This window comes from Sapajus apella, unplaced genomic scaffold (genome assembly GCF_009761245.1).
Source record: "Sapajus apella isolate SASKATOON/1434 unplaced genomic scaffold, GSC_monkey_1.0 scaffold38, whole genome shotgun sequence".
NCBI lineage: Eukaryota > Metazoa > Chordata > Mammalia > Primates > Cebidae > Sapajus > Sapajus apella.
Genome location: NW_022436978.1, coordinates 8,575,188 through 8,588,574, shown reverse-complemented (window position 1 = coordinate 8,588,574; position 13,387 = coordinate 8,575,188). Strand labels below are relative to the sequence as shown.

The window sequence follows — 13,387 nt, the reverse complement described above, 5'->3', positions numbered from 1 at the left end:
ATGCTAAGTAAGTCCAAGCATATAAACACTTTTTTGTATCTTTTAGTATAGTCATGGACTGAGCATTTACTTAGTAAACAGATATTATAAATTTACTTTCCTATTTCTCCTTATTATCCTACATAGGGCATATTTTAATATTTAATCCTTGATATTTTAAAATTCTGAGAAAGTTATATTATCCATGCTTTTCTAGATTTAAAGAGAAAATTATAGAATGCTTGTTATTATAAAGGGGCTCTGAAATTGATCAGAACAAGGAGCATTACTATAGAAAATTAAGTAATACAAGACAAATTATTTCTCTTCTTGTCCCCTTGTGCACACATCATTCATTATTGGAATCATTAAAAGAAAAGGACAGGATCATGACTCTAAGTCTTTAATATTTTGGAATGTAGTCTCAAGAAATTCGGTATCATTCTGCTTTTATGAATGTCTTAAACTGATTTTCTTTTGGCAAGTTGTATCAGCTAGATCTTCTTTGTGTTTGTCATTGCAGATGGCGTTTAATGATTGTTTCAGTTTGACCTACCCTGGCAACCCCCACCCAGGAGACTTGATCGAAGTGTTCCGTCCTGGCTATCAGCACTGGGCACTGTACTTGGGTGATGGTTATGTTATCAACCTAGCTCCTGTAGGTGAGGTTTATTTCCAGTGGCTCCTGGGAGCAAATATTTAGTGTTCTTGTTACAGGAAGGAATCATGGGTGAAATAATAAGACAAAATTGAAATAAAATATAGAAAGCAAATAAATCCAATTAATCTAGGTTTAGAGAAGGATATTCTAAAACCAAAGCAGCATTGAAGAAATCACAAAGGCCAATTCACATTAAATTTTAAAACCTCTGATTTAAAAAAATCACAATTAAAAAGTAAATAACCAGCTGGAGAAAATATTTAAATGTCTTTATGTATTGCACAAATAGGTTATTTTGATTCATTCAACACCTATTTCTAGATTACCTAGTATGTTCTGAATGCTACTCTAAGTGCTGGGGGAGACAGGCATCTCCCTGTGTGGTGGAGTTTACATTTTAGTAAGGAGGGACGGACCATGAGCAAGTTACAGAAATGTTAAAATTGTGATAAATGATACAGAAAAAATAAGAAGGTAGGATGACAAGTGCTGATGGCAGGTGGTGGTGGGTGGAGGTGCTATGTTAAGTGAAGTGGTCAGGAAAATTTCATAAGAAAGTGGCATTTGAGGAAAAACTTAAAAGAGGTAAAGAAACCAGTCAAATGCTTTCTGGAAAAATATTATCCCAGGTCAAGGGGCAGCAAACACTAAAACCTTAACAAACAAATGGATAAAGAATTATGAACAATTTGTAAAAGAAGAAAACCAAAAGCTAATACACCTTTTGAAAAAATTTCAACTTTCTGGCCTAGGAATTGTGAAATAAACCAATGAAAGATTTCATGCCTGTCTCATGAGCAAAGGTTAAACAGTGGTAACAATCAGTGTTAAGAATATAGTGAAATGAACATAAATGTATTGTTGATGTTAATATATATTGAGAATGTTTTGCACAAAAACAGTATAACAGGATGTGTTGAAAGTTTTCAAAGGGGTTCATGTTCTCTGACCCTGTAATTGTACTTCTCGGAATCTATTCTGGGGAAATATTTAGAGACGTACACAAACATTGCTGTATAAGGATATTCACTTCTGTGTCATTTGTAATGGTTTAAAAAGGAGCTAATGGCATATGTTCAATAGGAGAAAGTTAAATTATGATTTAGCCACATAATATAAATATTGTATAGTATTATTAATTATAATATTATCTAGTATTCTTTACTGAGGAATCTTCATTGCTTCACTGAGGGAAACTGCAGTGAGAATAGAGGTGGTGCTGGCCTCAGAGATGCCTATGTCTAGGGTTTTAACCACTATTTAGACTCCCTGTCACACATCTGTATTTCTGTCTATATGCTGTCTTCATTTTCCCAGACTATGTCTCTTTAAAAAACTGAACTGATGACATAAGCAGCTTTAGGTTCTGTCTCATAGGTTATTTAGAACCAATACGAAAGAGCTAACTGTAACTACCTGTTACAGTTAAAGAATCATGGAGACAGACTCTAATGGCTCCAGTATGAGTCCTGTGTTCATTGCTAGACTATCACTGTGCCCAAGAGAATGAAATTCTGTGACTGGCCCAGACAGAGTTTTTTCCAGGAAGAAATAGGCAATGGTGGATTTGGTGTTGGATAGATAAACATAACAGCATCTGTAACAGCCATTAAAAGTCTTACATCTGGACATGTTTTATTGCAGGGAGGTTGATCTTAATATAATATTTATTTAAAAAAGATTAACCACATGCTTAATCATAAAGCAAGTCTCAATAAATTTTAAAAAAAAGCTGAAATCATACTAAGCACCCTCTTGAACCACAGTATAATAAAAATAGAAATGAATACAAAGAAGATTTCTCAAAACTATACAAAAATGTGGAAATTAAACAGTGTGGTCCTGAATATCGATGTATGATACTTAATATTGATTGTTAATGTGATTGAATTAAAGGATACAAAGTATTCTTCCTAGGTGTGTGTGTGAGGGTGTTGCCAAAGGAGATTAACATTTGAGTCAGTGGACTAGGAGAGGCAGACCCACTCTCAATCTGAGTGGGCAACATCTTATCAGCTGCAAGTGAGGCGAGGATAAAAGCAGGCAGAGGAACATGGAAGGATTACACTAAGTATTCTGGCCTCCATCTTTCTTCTGTGCTGGACGCTTCCTGCCCTTGAACATGGGACTCCAAGTTCTTCAGCTTTTGGACTCTTGGACCTACAACTGTGGTTTGCCAGTGGCTCTCGGGCCTTTGGCCACAGACTAACGGCTACACTGTTGGCTTACCTACTTTTGAGGTTTTAGGACTTGGACTGGCTTCCTTGCTCCTCCACTTGCAGATGGCCTATTATGGGACTTCACTTTGTGATTTGTGAGTCAATACTCCTTAATAACTCCCTTTTATATATACATCTATCCTATTAGCCTTGTCCCTCTAGGGAACTCTGAAGAATACAGGTGGAAAATGAAATCAAGGCAGAAATCAAAAAGTTCTTTGAAATTAATGAAAATAGACATATAACTTACCAAAATCTTTGGGATACAGCTAAATCAATGCTAAGAGGAAAGTTTATAGCACTAAACACTGTCATTAAGAAGTTAGAAGGGTCTCAATTTAGCAACCTAACATTGCACATAGTGGAACTAGGAAAAAAAAAAAAAAGAACAGACCAATCCCAAAGCTAGCAGGACAAAAGAAATCTAAAACTGGAGAAAAACTGAAAGAAATTGAGATACAAAAATCCACACAAAAGATTAACGAAACAAAGAATTTGTTTTTTGAAAGGATAAACGATTGACTGCTATCGATAACAAAAAATATCCAAATAAGTGCAATAAAAAAAATGACAAAGATAACATTATAACCAGTTCTACAGAAATGCAAAGGGTACCTAGAGACTATTGTGAATACCTCTATGCACAAAAATTAGAAAATTTAGAGGAAATGGACAAATTTCTGAAACACACAACCTTTCAACATTGAGCCAGGAAGAAAGAAAAAACCTGAACAGAGCAATAACAAGTTCCAAAATTGAATCAGTAATAATAATAATAAAAACCTACCAACTGACAAAAGCCCTGGAGCAGATGGATTCACAGCCAATTCTACAAGGTGTACAGAGAACTGGTACCAATCCTACTGAAACTATTCCAAAAACTCAAGGAGGTGGGGGCTCCTTTCGAACTCATTCTATGAAGCCAGCATCATCCTGATACAAAAATCAGACAGAGACACACAAAAAAGAAAACTTCAGGCCAGAATTCCTGATGAACATACATCTAAAAATCCTCAACAAAAAACTAGCAAACAAAATTTAGCAGCACATCAAAAAGTTAATTCATAATCAAGTAGACTTTATTCCTGGGATACAAGATTAGTTCAACATGCACAAATCAATAAATACAATTCACCATGTGAACTGAGTGAAAACCAACAACCATATGATCATCTCAATAGACTCAGAAAAAGCCTTTGATGAAATACAATATCGCTTTATGATAAAAACCCTGAACAGAGGGTTGGAACATACCTCAAAATAATGAATCATGAGACAACCACAGCCAACATCATACTGAATGGGCCATTCCCCTTTGAAACTGAAACAAGACAAGGACGTTCACTTTCAGTATCCCTGTTCAACATAGTACTGGAAGTGCTAGCCAGAGCAATGAGGCAAGAGAAAGAAATAAAAGGCATCCAAATAGGAAAACAATAAGTCAAATTACCTCCTTTTGCTGAATATATGATTCTGTACCTAGAAAGCCCTAAAAACTCCACCAAAAGGTTCCTGGAGCTGATAAACAACTTCAGTAGAGTTTCTGGATACAAAATCAGTGTACAAAAATCAGTAGCATTTTTATATAACAATAACATTCTAGCTGAGAGCCAAATTAAAAACAATTCCATTTATAATAGCCACAAATAAATAAAATACCTAGGACTATATCTAACCAGGAAGGTAAAAGATCTCTACAAGGAGAACTATAAAACACTGCTAAAAAAAATCAGAGATGAGGCAAATAAATAGAAAAACATTCCATGTTCATGGATTTGAAGAAATAATATCATTAAAATGTTCATATTGCCCAATTCAATCTATAGCTTCAACACTATTTCTATCAAACTACCAATGCCATTCTTCACAGAATTAGAAAAAATATTCTAAAGTTTATATGGAACCATGAAAGAACCTGAATAGCAAAAACTTAAAAAAAAAAAAAAAAAAAGCTGGAGGCACGTTACCCAACTTCAAACTCTACTAAAAGGCTATAGCAACCAAAACAGCATGGTACTGGTACCAAAAGACACACAGACCAATGGAACAGAATAGAGAACCCAGAAATAAACTCAAGCACCTGAAACCATCTGACCTTTGACAAACTGAACAAAAATAAGCAATGGGGAAAGGCCTTCCTATTCAATAAATGGTGCTGGAATAACTGGTGAGCCATATGCAGAAGAATAAAACTGGACCCTTACCTTTCACCATGTGTAAAAAATTAAGATGGATGAAAAGTTTAAATGAAGAACTCAAACTATAAAAATCCTAGAAGAAAACTTAGGAAAAACCCTTCTTGATATCAGCTTTGGCAAAGAATCTGTGTCTAAGTCTCCAAAATGAATTGCAAGAAAAACAAAAACTGGCAAGTGGGACCTAAATAAACAAAAGAGCTTCTCCACAGCAAAATAAATTATCAACAGAGTAAGTAGCCTATAGAATAGGTGAAAATATTCATAAACCATGTATCTGACAAAGGTCTAGTGTCCAGAATTTATAAGAAATTTAAATAAATCAACATGGAAACAATCCAATTTAAAAATGGGCCAAGACAGGAACAGACACTTCCGAAAAGAAGGCATTCAGGCAACCAATAAATATATGAAACAATGCTAATCATAGACATGCAAATCAAAACCACAATAAGATACCATCTCACATTAGTCAGAATGGTGAGTATTAAAAAGTCAAAAAATAACAGATGTTGTTGAGGCTGCAGAGAAAAGGGAATGTTTATACACTGTTGGCGGGAATGTAAATTAGTTCAGCCACTGTCAAAAGCAGATTGGAGATATATCAAAGAGCTTAAAAGAGAACTGCCATTTGATCGAGCAGTCTCATCACTTGGTATATACCGAAGGGAAAATAAATCATTTTACCAAAAACTACATGTACTAGAATGTTCATTGCAGCACTATTCACATAGGAAGGACATGGAGTCAGTCTGAATGCCTATCAGTAGTGGATTGGATAAAGAAAATGTGACACACACCCACCATGGAATCTATGCAGCCATGAAAAGGAAGCCATGTCCTTTGGGAAGAGCTGGAGGCTGTTATCCTAATGAAATTGATGCAGGAATAGAAAGCCAAATACCCCATGTCCTCACTTATAAGTAGGAGCTGAACATTGAGTACACATGGACATAGAGATGGGAACAATAGGCACTGGGACTATTAGAGGGAGGAGAGAGGAAGGTGTGACCTGAAAAGCTATGTATTGGGTACTCTGCTCACTACTTGGGTGATGGGATCATCCATCTCCAAATCTCGGCATCACAAAATATACCCATGTAACAAACTTGCACACGTACCCTCTGAATCCAAAACAAAAGTTGAAATGCCAACATTTTCAAAGTCTTTAGATGGCATTAGAGTTGATTGGACTGGTCACTGTACCTTACTAACCAGAATTCTCCTTTATAGATGGCATTCCTGCATCATTTACAAGCGCTAAGTCTGTATTCAGCACCAAGGCCTTGGTGAAAATGCAGCTCTTGAAGGATGTCGTGGGAAATGACACATACAGAATAAACAATAAATACGATGAAACGTATCTCCCTCTCCCTGTGGAGGAAGTCATAAAGCGGTCAGAGTTTGTAATTGGACAGGAGGTGGCATATAACTTATTTGTCAACAACTGTGAGCATTTTGTGACATTGCTTCGCTATGGAGAAGGAGTTTCAGAGCAGGTAAGTTTTCTTTAGGAGATATTCTTCCATTGAGAAAAGAGTGACTGTTGGCTATGATAAGGTTCCTAGGTTTTAATCCAAATGAAAAGAACCAGAAAATATGAGAATACTGAAGGACATGGAATGGACTTGAGTTGTCCAAGGTCTTGCAATAAGTTAATACCAAACTGAGACTCAAACATGGGTATTATGAATTTTGGGTTAGAAGGGACTTGAAGTAGAATCAAGACCATAGCATTCTGTCAGTCTTATTTTCTTTAGTTTTTCTTTTTTTCCTGTTACTTCACCATACAGTAGTCTCAAATCAGTGCCCTCATGAAAAGAATATGATGGAAAGGATGTTGACTTAATTTTGAGTGGGAGCTTATTTACCAATATCATAGATGATTGTTCTTAAATTGCTTTTCATTGGTGAACAGAGGCTAACTAATGACATATCTTAGTGGGTTTGCGAATGTTTTATCTTTCCCTGCAATTGCTAATTTCAAGGAGATTTTGTGCGTTTAAGTAGATCCTTTGATTCACTGAGCTTTTGGATGACTTTTGATAGATTAATTGACTTTATTTTTAAAATACTTTACAGTTCTGTCGGTTACTACCACTGTATGACAGATTTCTTACTAATGGCATGCTTAATTGTCTTTTCCCTACCTGTTGTCCCACCAGTCCAGTAAACTAAAGATGTATTAAGGTGATAGAAGAGAATAGATATATAAAACTATAATCAAAAGAAAGTTCTCTTCATCCAAAATACATATAAAAGTATTCATTTAAAATATGAAAATATGAACAATAATTTAATAGATTAAACTCCAGGGAGTTGTTAACTATGAAAACTTTTAAAAAGACAACTGAAAATTTGAAGAATAATACCATAATATTTTAATAATTCAAATTTATTGAAGATTTCCAGTATTTTGAAATGATGGATCAGTTATGCATTTCTATCCTAAGTAAGAAATGAGGTTATAATTCTTTTCACAAAAGCTTGGAAAAATGGCATCTATAAGAAGGCTAGCAAAGCCTCGTGTTATCTAAACCCTTCACTTCTTGAGCCTAATTTTTCAAAATCCTACTTGTCCTGCCCTAGACCCAAGATTCAGATTTATTGTGGTTTTGATTTGTATTTTCCTGATGGCTAATGATGTTGAGCATCAGTTTATGTGCTTATTGGTCATTTGCATATCACCTTTGGAGAAATGCCCATGAAGATTATTTGCTTATTTTTTTTTTCGATGTTGTTTTTGAGATAGAGTCTTACTCTGTTGCCCAGGCTGGAGTGCAGTGGTGCAGTCTGGGCTCACTGCAACCTCTGCCTCCTAGGTTCAAGCAATTCTCTTGCCTCAGCCTCCTGAGTAGCTGGGATTACAGATGTCTGCCACAATGCCTGGCTAACATTTTGTATTTTTATTAGAGACAGGGTTTCACCATGTTTGCCAGGCTAGTCTCAAACTCCTGGCCTCGATCTGCCCACCTCAGCCTCCCAAAGAGCTGGGATTGCATGCGTGAGCCACTGTGCCTGGCCTATTTGCCCATTTTTAAATTGGATTATTTGCCTTTTTATTGTTCATTAGTAAATTTTCTTTATGTATTCTGGATACTGGACCCTTTTCAGATACATATCTAAAAAGTATATTTTTCATCAGGGAAATAAAATATATATTTTTCATCAGGGAAATGCCAGTCAAAACCACAATGAGATTTTGCTTCACACTCAATAAGATTGCTGTAACACAAATGATGATAACAAGTTTTGGCAAGGAAGTGAAGAAATCTGAACTCTCATGCACTTCTGATAGATATGTAAAATGATATAACTGCTTTGGAAAACAGTCTGGCAATTCCTCTAAAATTAAATGTAGAATTACTGTATGACTCAGCTGTTCTAATCCTAGATATATATCCAAGATAAATGGAACATATGTCCACACAGAAACCTGCAGGTGAATGTTTATAGCAGTATCATTTCTAATAGTTGAAATGTAGAAATAACTTAAATATCCATCGAATGGGTCATGGATAGACAAATTGGGGTATATCCATACAGTGGAATATTTTTCAACAATAAAAGAACTGAAGTACTGCTACATGCTACAGTATGGACCTTGAAAACATTATGCCAAGTTGCCTACTTAGCCAGTCATAAAAGACTACATTTTATATTATTTCATTGATACGAGATGCCTAGAATAGAGAAATCTGTAGAGACAGAAAATAAATTAGTGGTTGCCTGGGGCTAAGGGGGTTGAGGCAAGTGAGGGGAGGCTGCTGAAGAGTAAGAGGTATCTTTTGGAATGATGAAATGTTTCAAAATTGCAATTGTTGAACATGTCTATGAATATACTAAAAAACATTGAACTACATTATTTCAGCAGGTAAATATATGGCATGCTAATTAGATACCACAAAGTTTTAAAAAAACGTTTGGGAAAATGGGAGATAGAACATAATGAAAGGCTGTATTTGTTTTCATTAGGAAATAATTGGAAATTCATTCTCATTAGGAAATGTATTAACATAATGAATGTTCTGCTCACACGTAACAATAAATTGCTTTTGAGCTAGAACATAAAGGGTATACACAAATTCCTGCTTACTTTTGCACCGAAAATTAGTGGTTTAGATAGGGGATAGGTTCCATTCCTCCTCTTCTTTGTTAATGGCAAAGTTGATCACTGTACTAACTAAGCAATTTTTATTTGTTTACTTATTTTATTTTTGGAAATGAGGAGATGTTAGTCAAAAGGTAGAAAATTTCAGTTATGAAAGACAAATAAATTCTGGAGATGTACTGTACAATATAGGGCCTCTGGTTAATGATACTATGTTGCCTACTTTAAAATTTGCTAAGAGGGTAGATCTTGTGTTAAGTATTCTTAGCACAAAAGGAAAAACAACAACAACAAAAGAAATAACAAAACCAACAATGGGAGTGGGAGGAAGTTTTTGGAGGTGATGGATAAGTTTATGGCATTGATTGTGATGATGGTTTCATGGGGGTATACTTAGCTCCAAGTTCATCAAGTTGAATACACTAAATATCTACAGCTTTTTGCATGTCATTCTTCAATAAAGTGGTTAAAAATAAGCAATATTTTAAAAAATGTTAAGAAGAGATTAGAGCCATCCTCTTACTTGACTATAACTTGTAGTCCATCATCATTTCACCTTTCATATCTAGACCCAAGACCCATGAAAAATGAATTTTTCTTCAACAAATAGTAGAACCTGTTTCTGTCAGGTTCTGATGAAGAAGATGCAGTGACAGCCTTAACAGCCTACCTAAGCTTTGGTGTTTATCGACCTGAGTGAAAACCCCTTCACCATTATTAGTTTAGTGTCCTTGGACCCACTGTTTATCAGTCTTCTAATCAGTACAAGTCATTTGAAAGATTATGGAGATATTTGAGGTCTCTCAGTGTACTGTATTATGTATTATCCATCCCAATAAATAGCATGCCCATGGTGGATATTACTTTTCACAATAGTGTCCAGGAATTTTATAGATCTTTGTTAGTATAGTCAATAAAATCTTGATTTAACAGCAACTGGATTATTTACTACTATCAATAATAGTATTACTACCAATAATAACTAATATTAGATTAGCTTTTTGAATCCCTTTAAACTTAGGGTCCTTGAGCTTAGAAATGTTTTATTAGGGAATGGCAATATATTTTTCAAGTTTAAAAACTAGTAATGCATAAAAAAGGTGAGAAGGATAGGATTATATTTTCTTTTTTTCTTCTTTGTGCCTTACTGTATTTGAAAAAAAAAGATTCAATTTTCTAGAGCAGTTTTTAGCTTCATGGCAAAATTGAGCTAAAAGTATGGAATTCTCTCTTCCTCCCCCAGTGAATATAGTCTTCTCCATCAACATCTCACATCATTACCATACCTTTGTGAAAATCGATGAACCAACATTAACACATCATTATCAACCAAAGTCCATAGTTTACATTAGGGTTAACTGGTTGTGTCATGAATTCTATGGTTTGGACAAATTTAAAATGACACAGTCCACCATTATAGTATCATAAAGAATGATTTTCCTGCCTTAAACCTCCTGTGCTCTACCTATTCATCCTTCCTTCTCTGCAAATCCCTAACAACCATTGACTTATTTTTACCTTCTCGAAAGTTGTGTAGTTTGCAGGATGTCATGTAGCTGAAATCATGTAGTATGTAACCTTTTCTGATTGGCTTGTTTCATGTAATCATATGTATTTAAGGTTTCTTTATGTACTTTTGTGGCTTGATTGCTCATTTCTTTTTAGCACTGAATAATACTCTATTTCCTTGATTAATCACAGTTTATTCACCCACTGAAGGACATTTTGGTTGCTTCCAAGTTCTGAAAAAAATGAATAAACCTGCTATAAACCTCCATGTGCAGGTTTTTGTTGTGGACATAAGTGTTCAGCTCCTTTGAGTAAGTACCCGGGAGCATGATTGCTAGATAATATGGTTAGAATATGCTTAGTTTTATAAGACACTGCCAAACTGTCTTCCAGAATGAATGTACCATTTTCCATTTCTCACTCTCAGCAATGAGTGAGAGTTCTTGTTGCTCCATGTCCTTGTCAGCATTTGATGTTATCAGTATTTTGAATTTTAACCATTTTAATAGGCATCTTGTTTCAATTTGCAGTTGCCTAGTTACATATAATGTTGAGCATCTTTTTGTATGCTTCTTTGCATACCATCTTTGATGATGTGTCTCTTGATAATCTTTTGCCTATTTTTTAATTCAGCTGTTCATTTTCCTATTGTTGAATTTTAAGAGTTCTTTGTATATTTTTGGTAATAATACTCCTTCATCAGATTTGTCTTTTAGAGATGTTTTCTCTTGTGTCTTATAGTTTTTGTATTTTTCAAAAATTTTAAGAACATTTTAAACTCTCATAGAACAAACAAATTATTAAAATGTCTCTACCTTTGTTGAAGATGGCCCACACCTTTCAATAGGCCTGGATGAGGCAACACATGAACACATCCTGATGGTGCTTCAGTGCGTATGACCACAGCCTTAGGAGTGCCTCAGAAAAGAGCATTTTGATAAACCTGTGTCCTCGCTACACTGCTGTCTAGACACAGCCACTCCAGATTCAGATAATGTTTTATTAGGCCAGGTACAGATCCCCAGAATGAGGCCTTTATTATGGCCCATGGACAGAAAGTCCTGTAAAGGATAAAAGATGCAGAGTTGGATTTGGTGATCTTATAATCCAAAGTAAGCCATGAAGTGAAAGCTCTTGTTCATGCTGGTTCACCAAGAACACCCTGAGATGTTGTAATCCTGCATGTCACATCCCATCACTTGTAACTCCAATGGATTGTCCCAATTACATGAGATTCCTGATCTAGAATGAGATTTGAAATAAATGAACATTTGGGATTGGGGAAGCTATATGTGCTGCTTAAAGTGGCTTTATGGTCATGGTATCTGGCCTGTGTCATCTCTAGGGATTTTGGTTTGGGATCAGGTTGCCCATCCCCCAACCACACCTCTTAAATTTGTGGGCTTTCATTAGCATCTGTGTTTCTTGAGGCTGAAGGATACCTAGTCAGTTAGGTCTGCACCTAGCTGGGGCCACACTATCTATAGGATCCTGACATTTTCCAAGGGCTGTACCCTCCTATCATTTGACACTTCTGTTTAAAGACACTGATTGCACCTTCATAATTTTTTATTGACTACCGTATTTCTCTGTATTAGAGCCTCTTGGGATCTCACTATCTGCCTGGAATTGTACTAGGTAGGGTTGGGCTTGATCCCTGTTTAATTAGTGATTCTCCTCCTTCTTTGGGATTTTGTCTTATATCCTGCATCTCTCTGCCTCTTCCCCCCACTACACCCAATATGGTATTTGGGTAGCTCTATGTTATAGTGAATTCCTATTATCTCCTAAGAGATTAATAATGATTAATTAAAATATAAATAAAATAGATAAGAAACAAATCCAATAAAATAAAAATTATAAAATAAAACAGGATGTGTCAAGGCTAGTACCAAGTTGTTTGCCATTATCGTTCTCCCTGGCATCTGGGGATTAGAGCAGAGACAGCGGGTCACAGTTACAGGTCTAGTCCCTGCCCACCACAGGATGGTGTAGTGGAGTAAACACATGCTGCAAACACATGGAGCCGAGGCTCCTGTTGGGTACCTCTTTCCTGGCCCTGGCTCTTGTGCCTGTTCCTAACTGGGAAGCTGCAGTTAGGGAGGTAGCATCGTGTTGCAGTAATATGTGGGTGGCAGGCTCCATGGTGGAAGGCTGTGGTTAGACAGAGGGCATGCTGAAATATGACCTGGGTTAGGCTTTCCAGCTCTTGGACTGGTTCCCCAGAGTCATTTGGAAAAATATTTTGCTTTATTTGAAAGACCTAATTCTTAAATCCCAGAGAGAACAAATGTTTTCAGAGTACCTGATAATTCTGAAGTGTCTTAATGTGACTTTTGGGTCATAAAATTGCACTCAAATCCATTTGAATGGAAGGCAATATTAGTTGAGTGCCAAGAAAACCATGAATATTCATTAGTTCTCTCATCAGCATCATGATTAATACCCTTAAAGCTATAAATGTCTGAATTCCTTTATGGACAGTTGATCTTGAGAGTGGTTTGTCTACATGAGAAATTAATTTTGACATGATAGTTAACATCAGTATTGGCTTTTTTTGAAGTTTGCTTATCAGAAGAGAAATTGTGTCTACCAAATAAGAGCTTATGGATATTTAGCACAGATGACATCCCTGAATTATTTTGCTAATAGACATTCCTTAGACACACACACACACACACACACACACACACACACACACACACACACACAC

General features: G+C 35.8%; 1 protein-coding gene across 6 annotated transcripts in view; it reads left to right on the top strand.

The window, feature by feature from the left end:
• The window catches only part of PLAAT1 (phospholipase A and acyltransferase 1), a 28,253-nt gene that overhangs the window by 14,070 nt on the left and 796 nt on the right, over nt 1-13,387 (top strand). For all 6 annotated transcript variants that reach the window (XM_032298237.1, XM_032298240.1, XM_032298238.1 and 3 more), the window contains exons 2-3: nt 503-641; nt 6,288-6,553. In XM_032298237.1, coding sequence (XP_032154128.1) covers nt 503-641; nt 6,288-6,553 — 405 coding nt within the window. The remainder of the gene's footprint in view (nt 1-502; nt 642-6,287; nt 6,554-13,387) is intronic.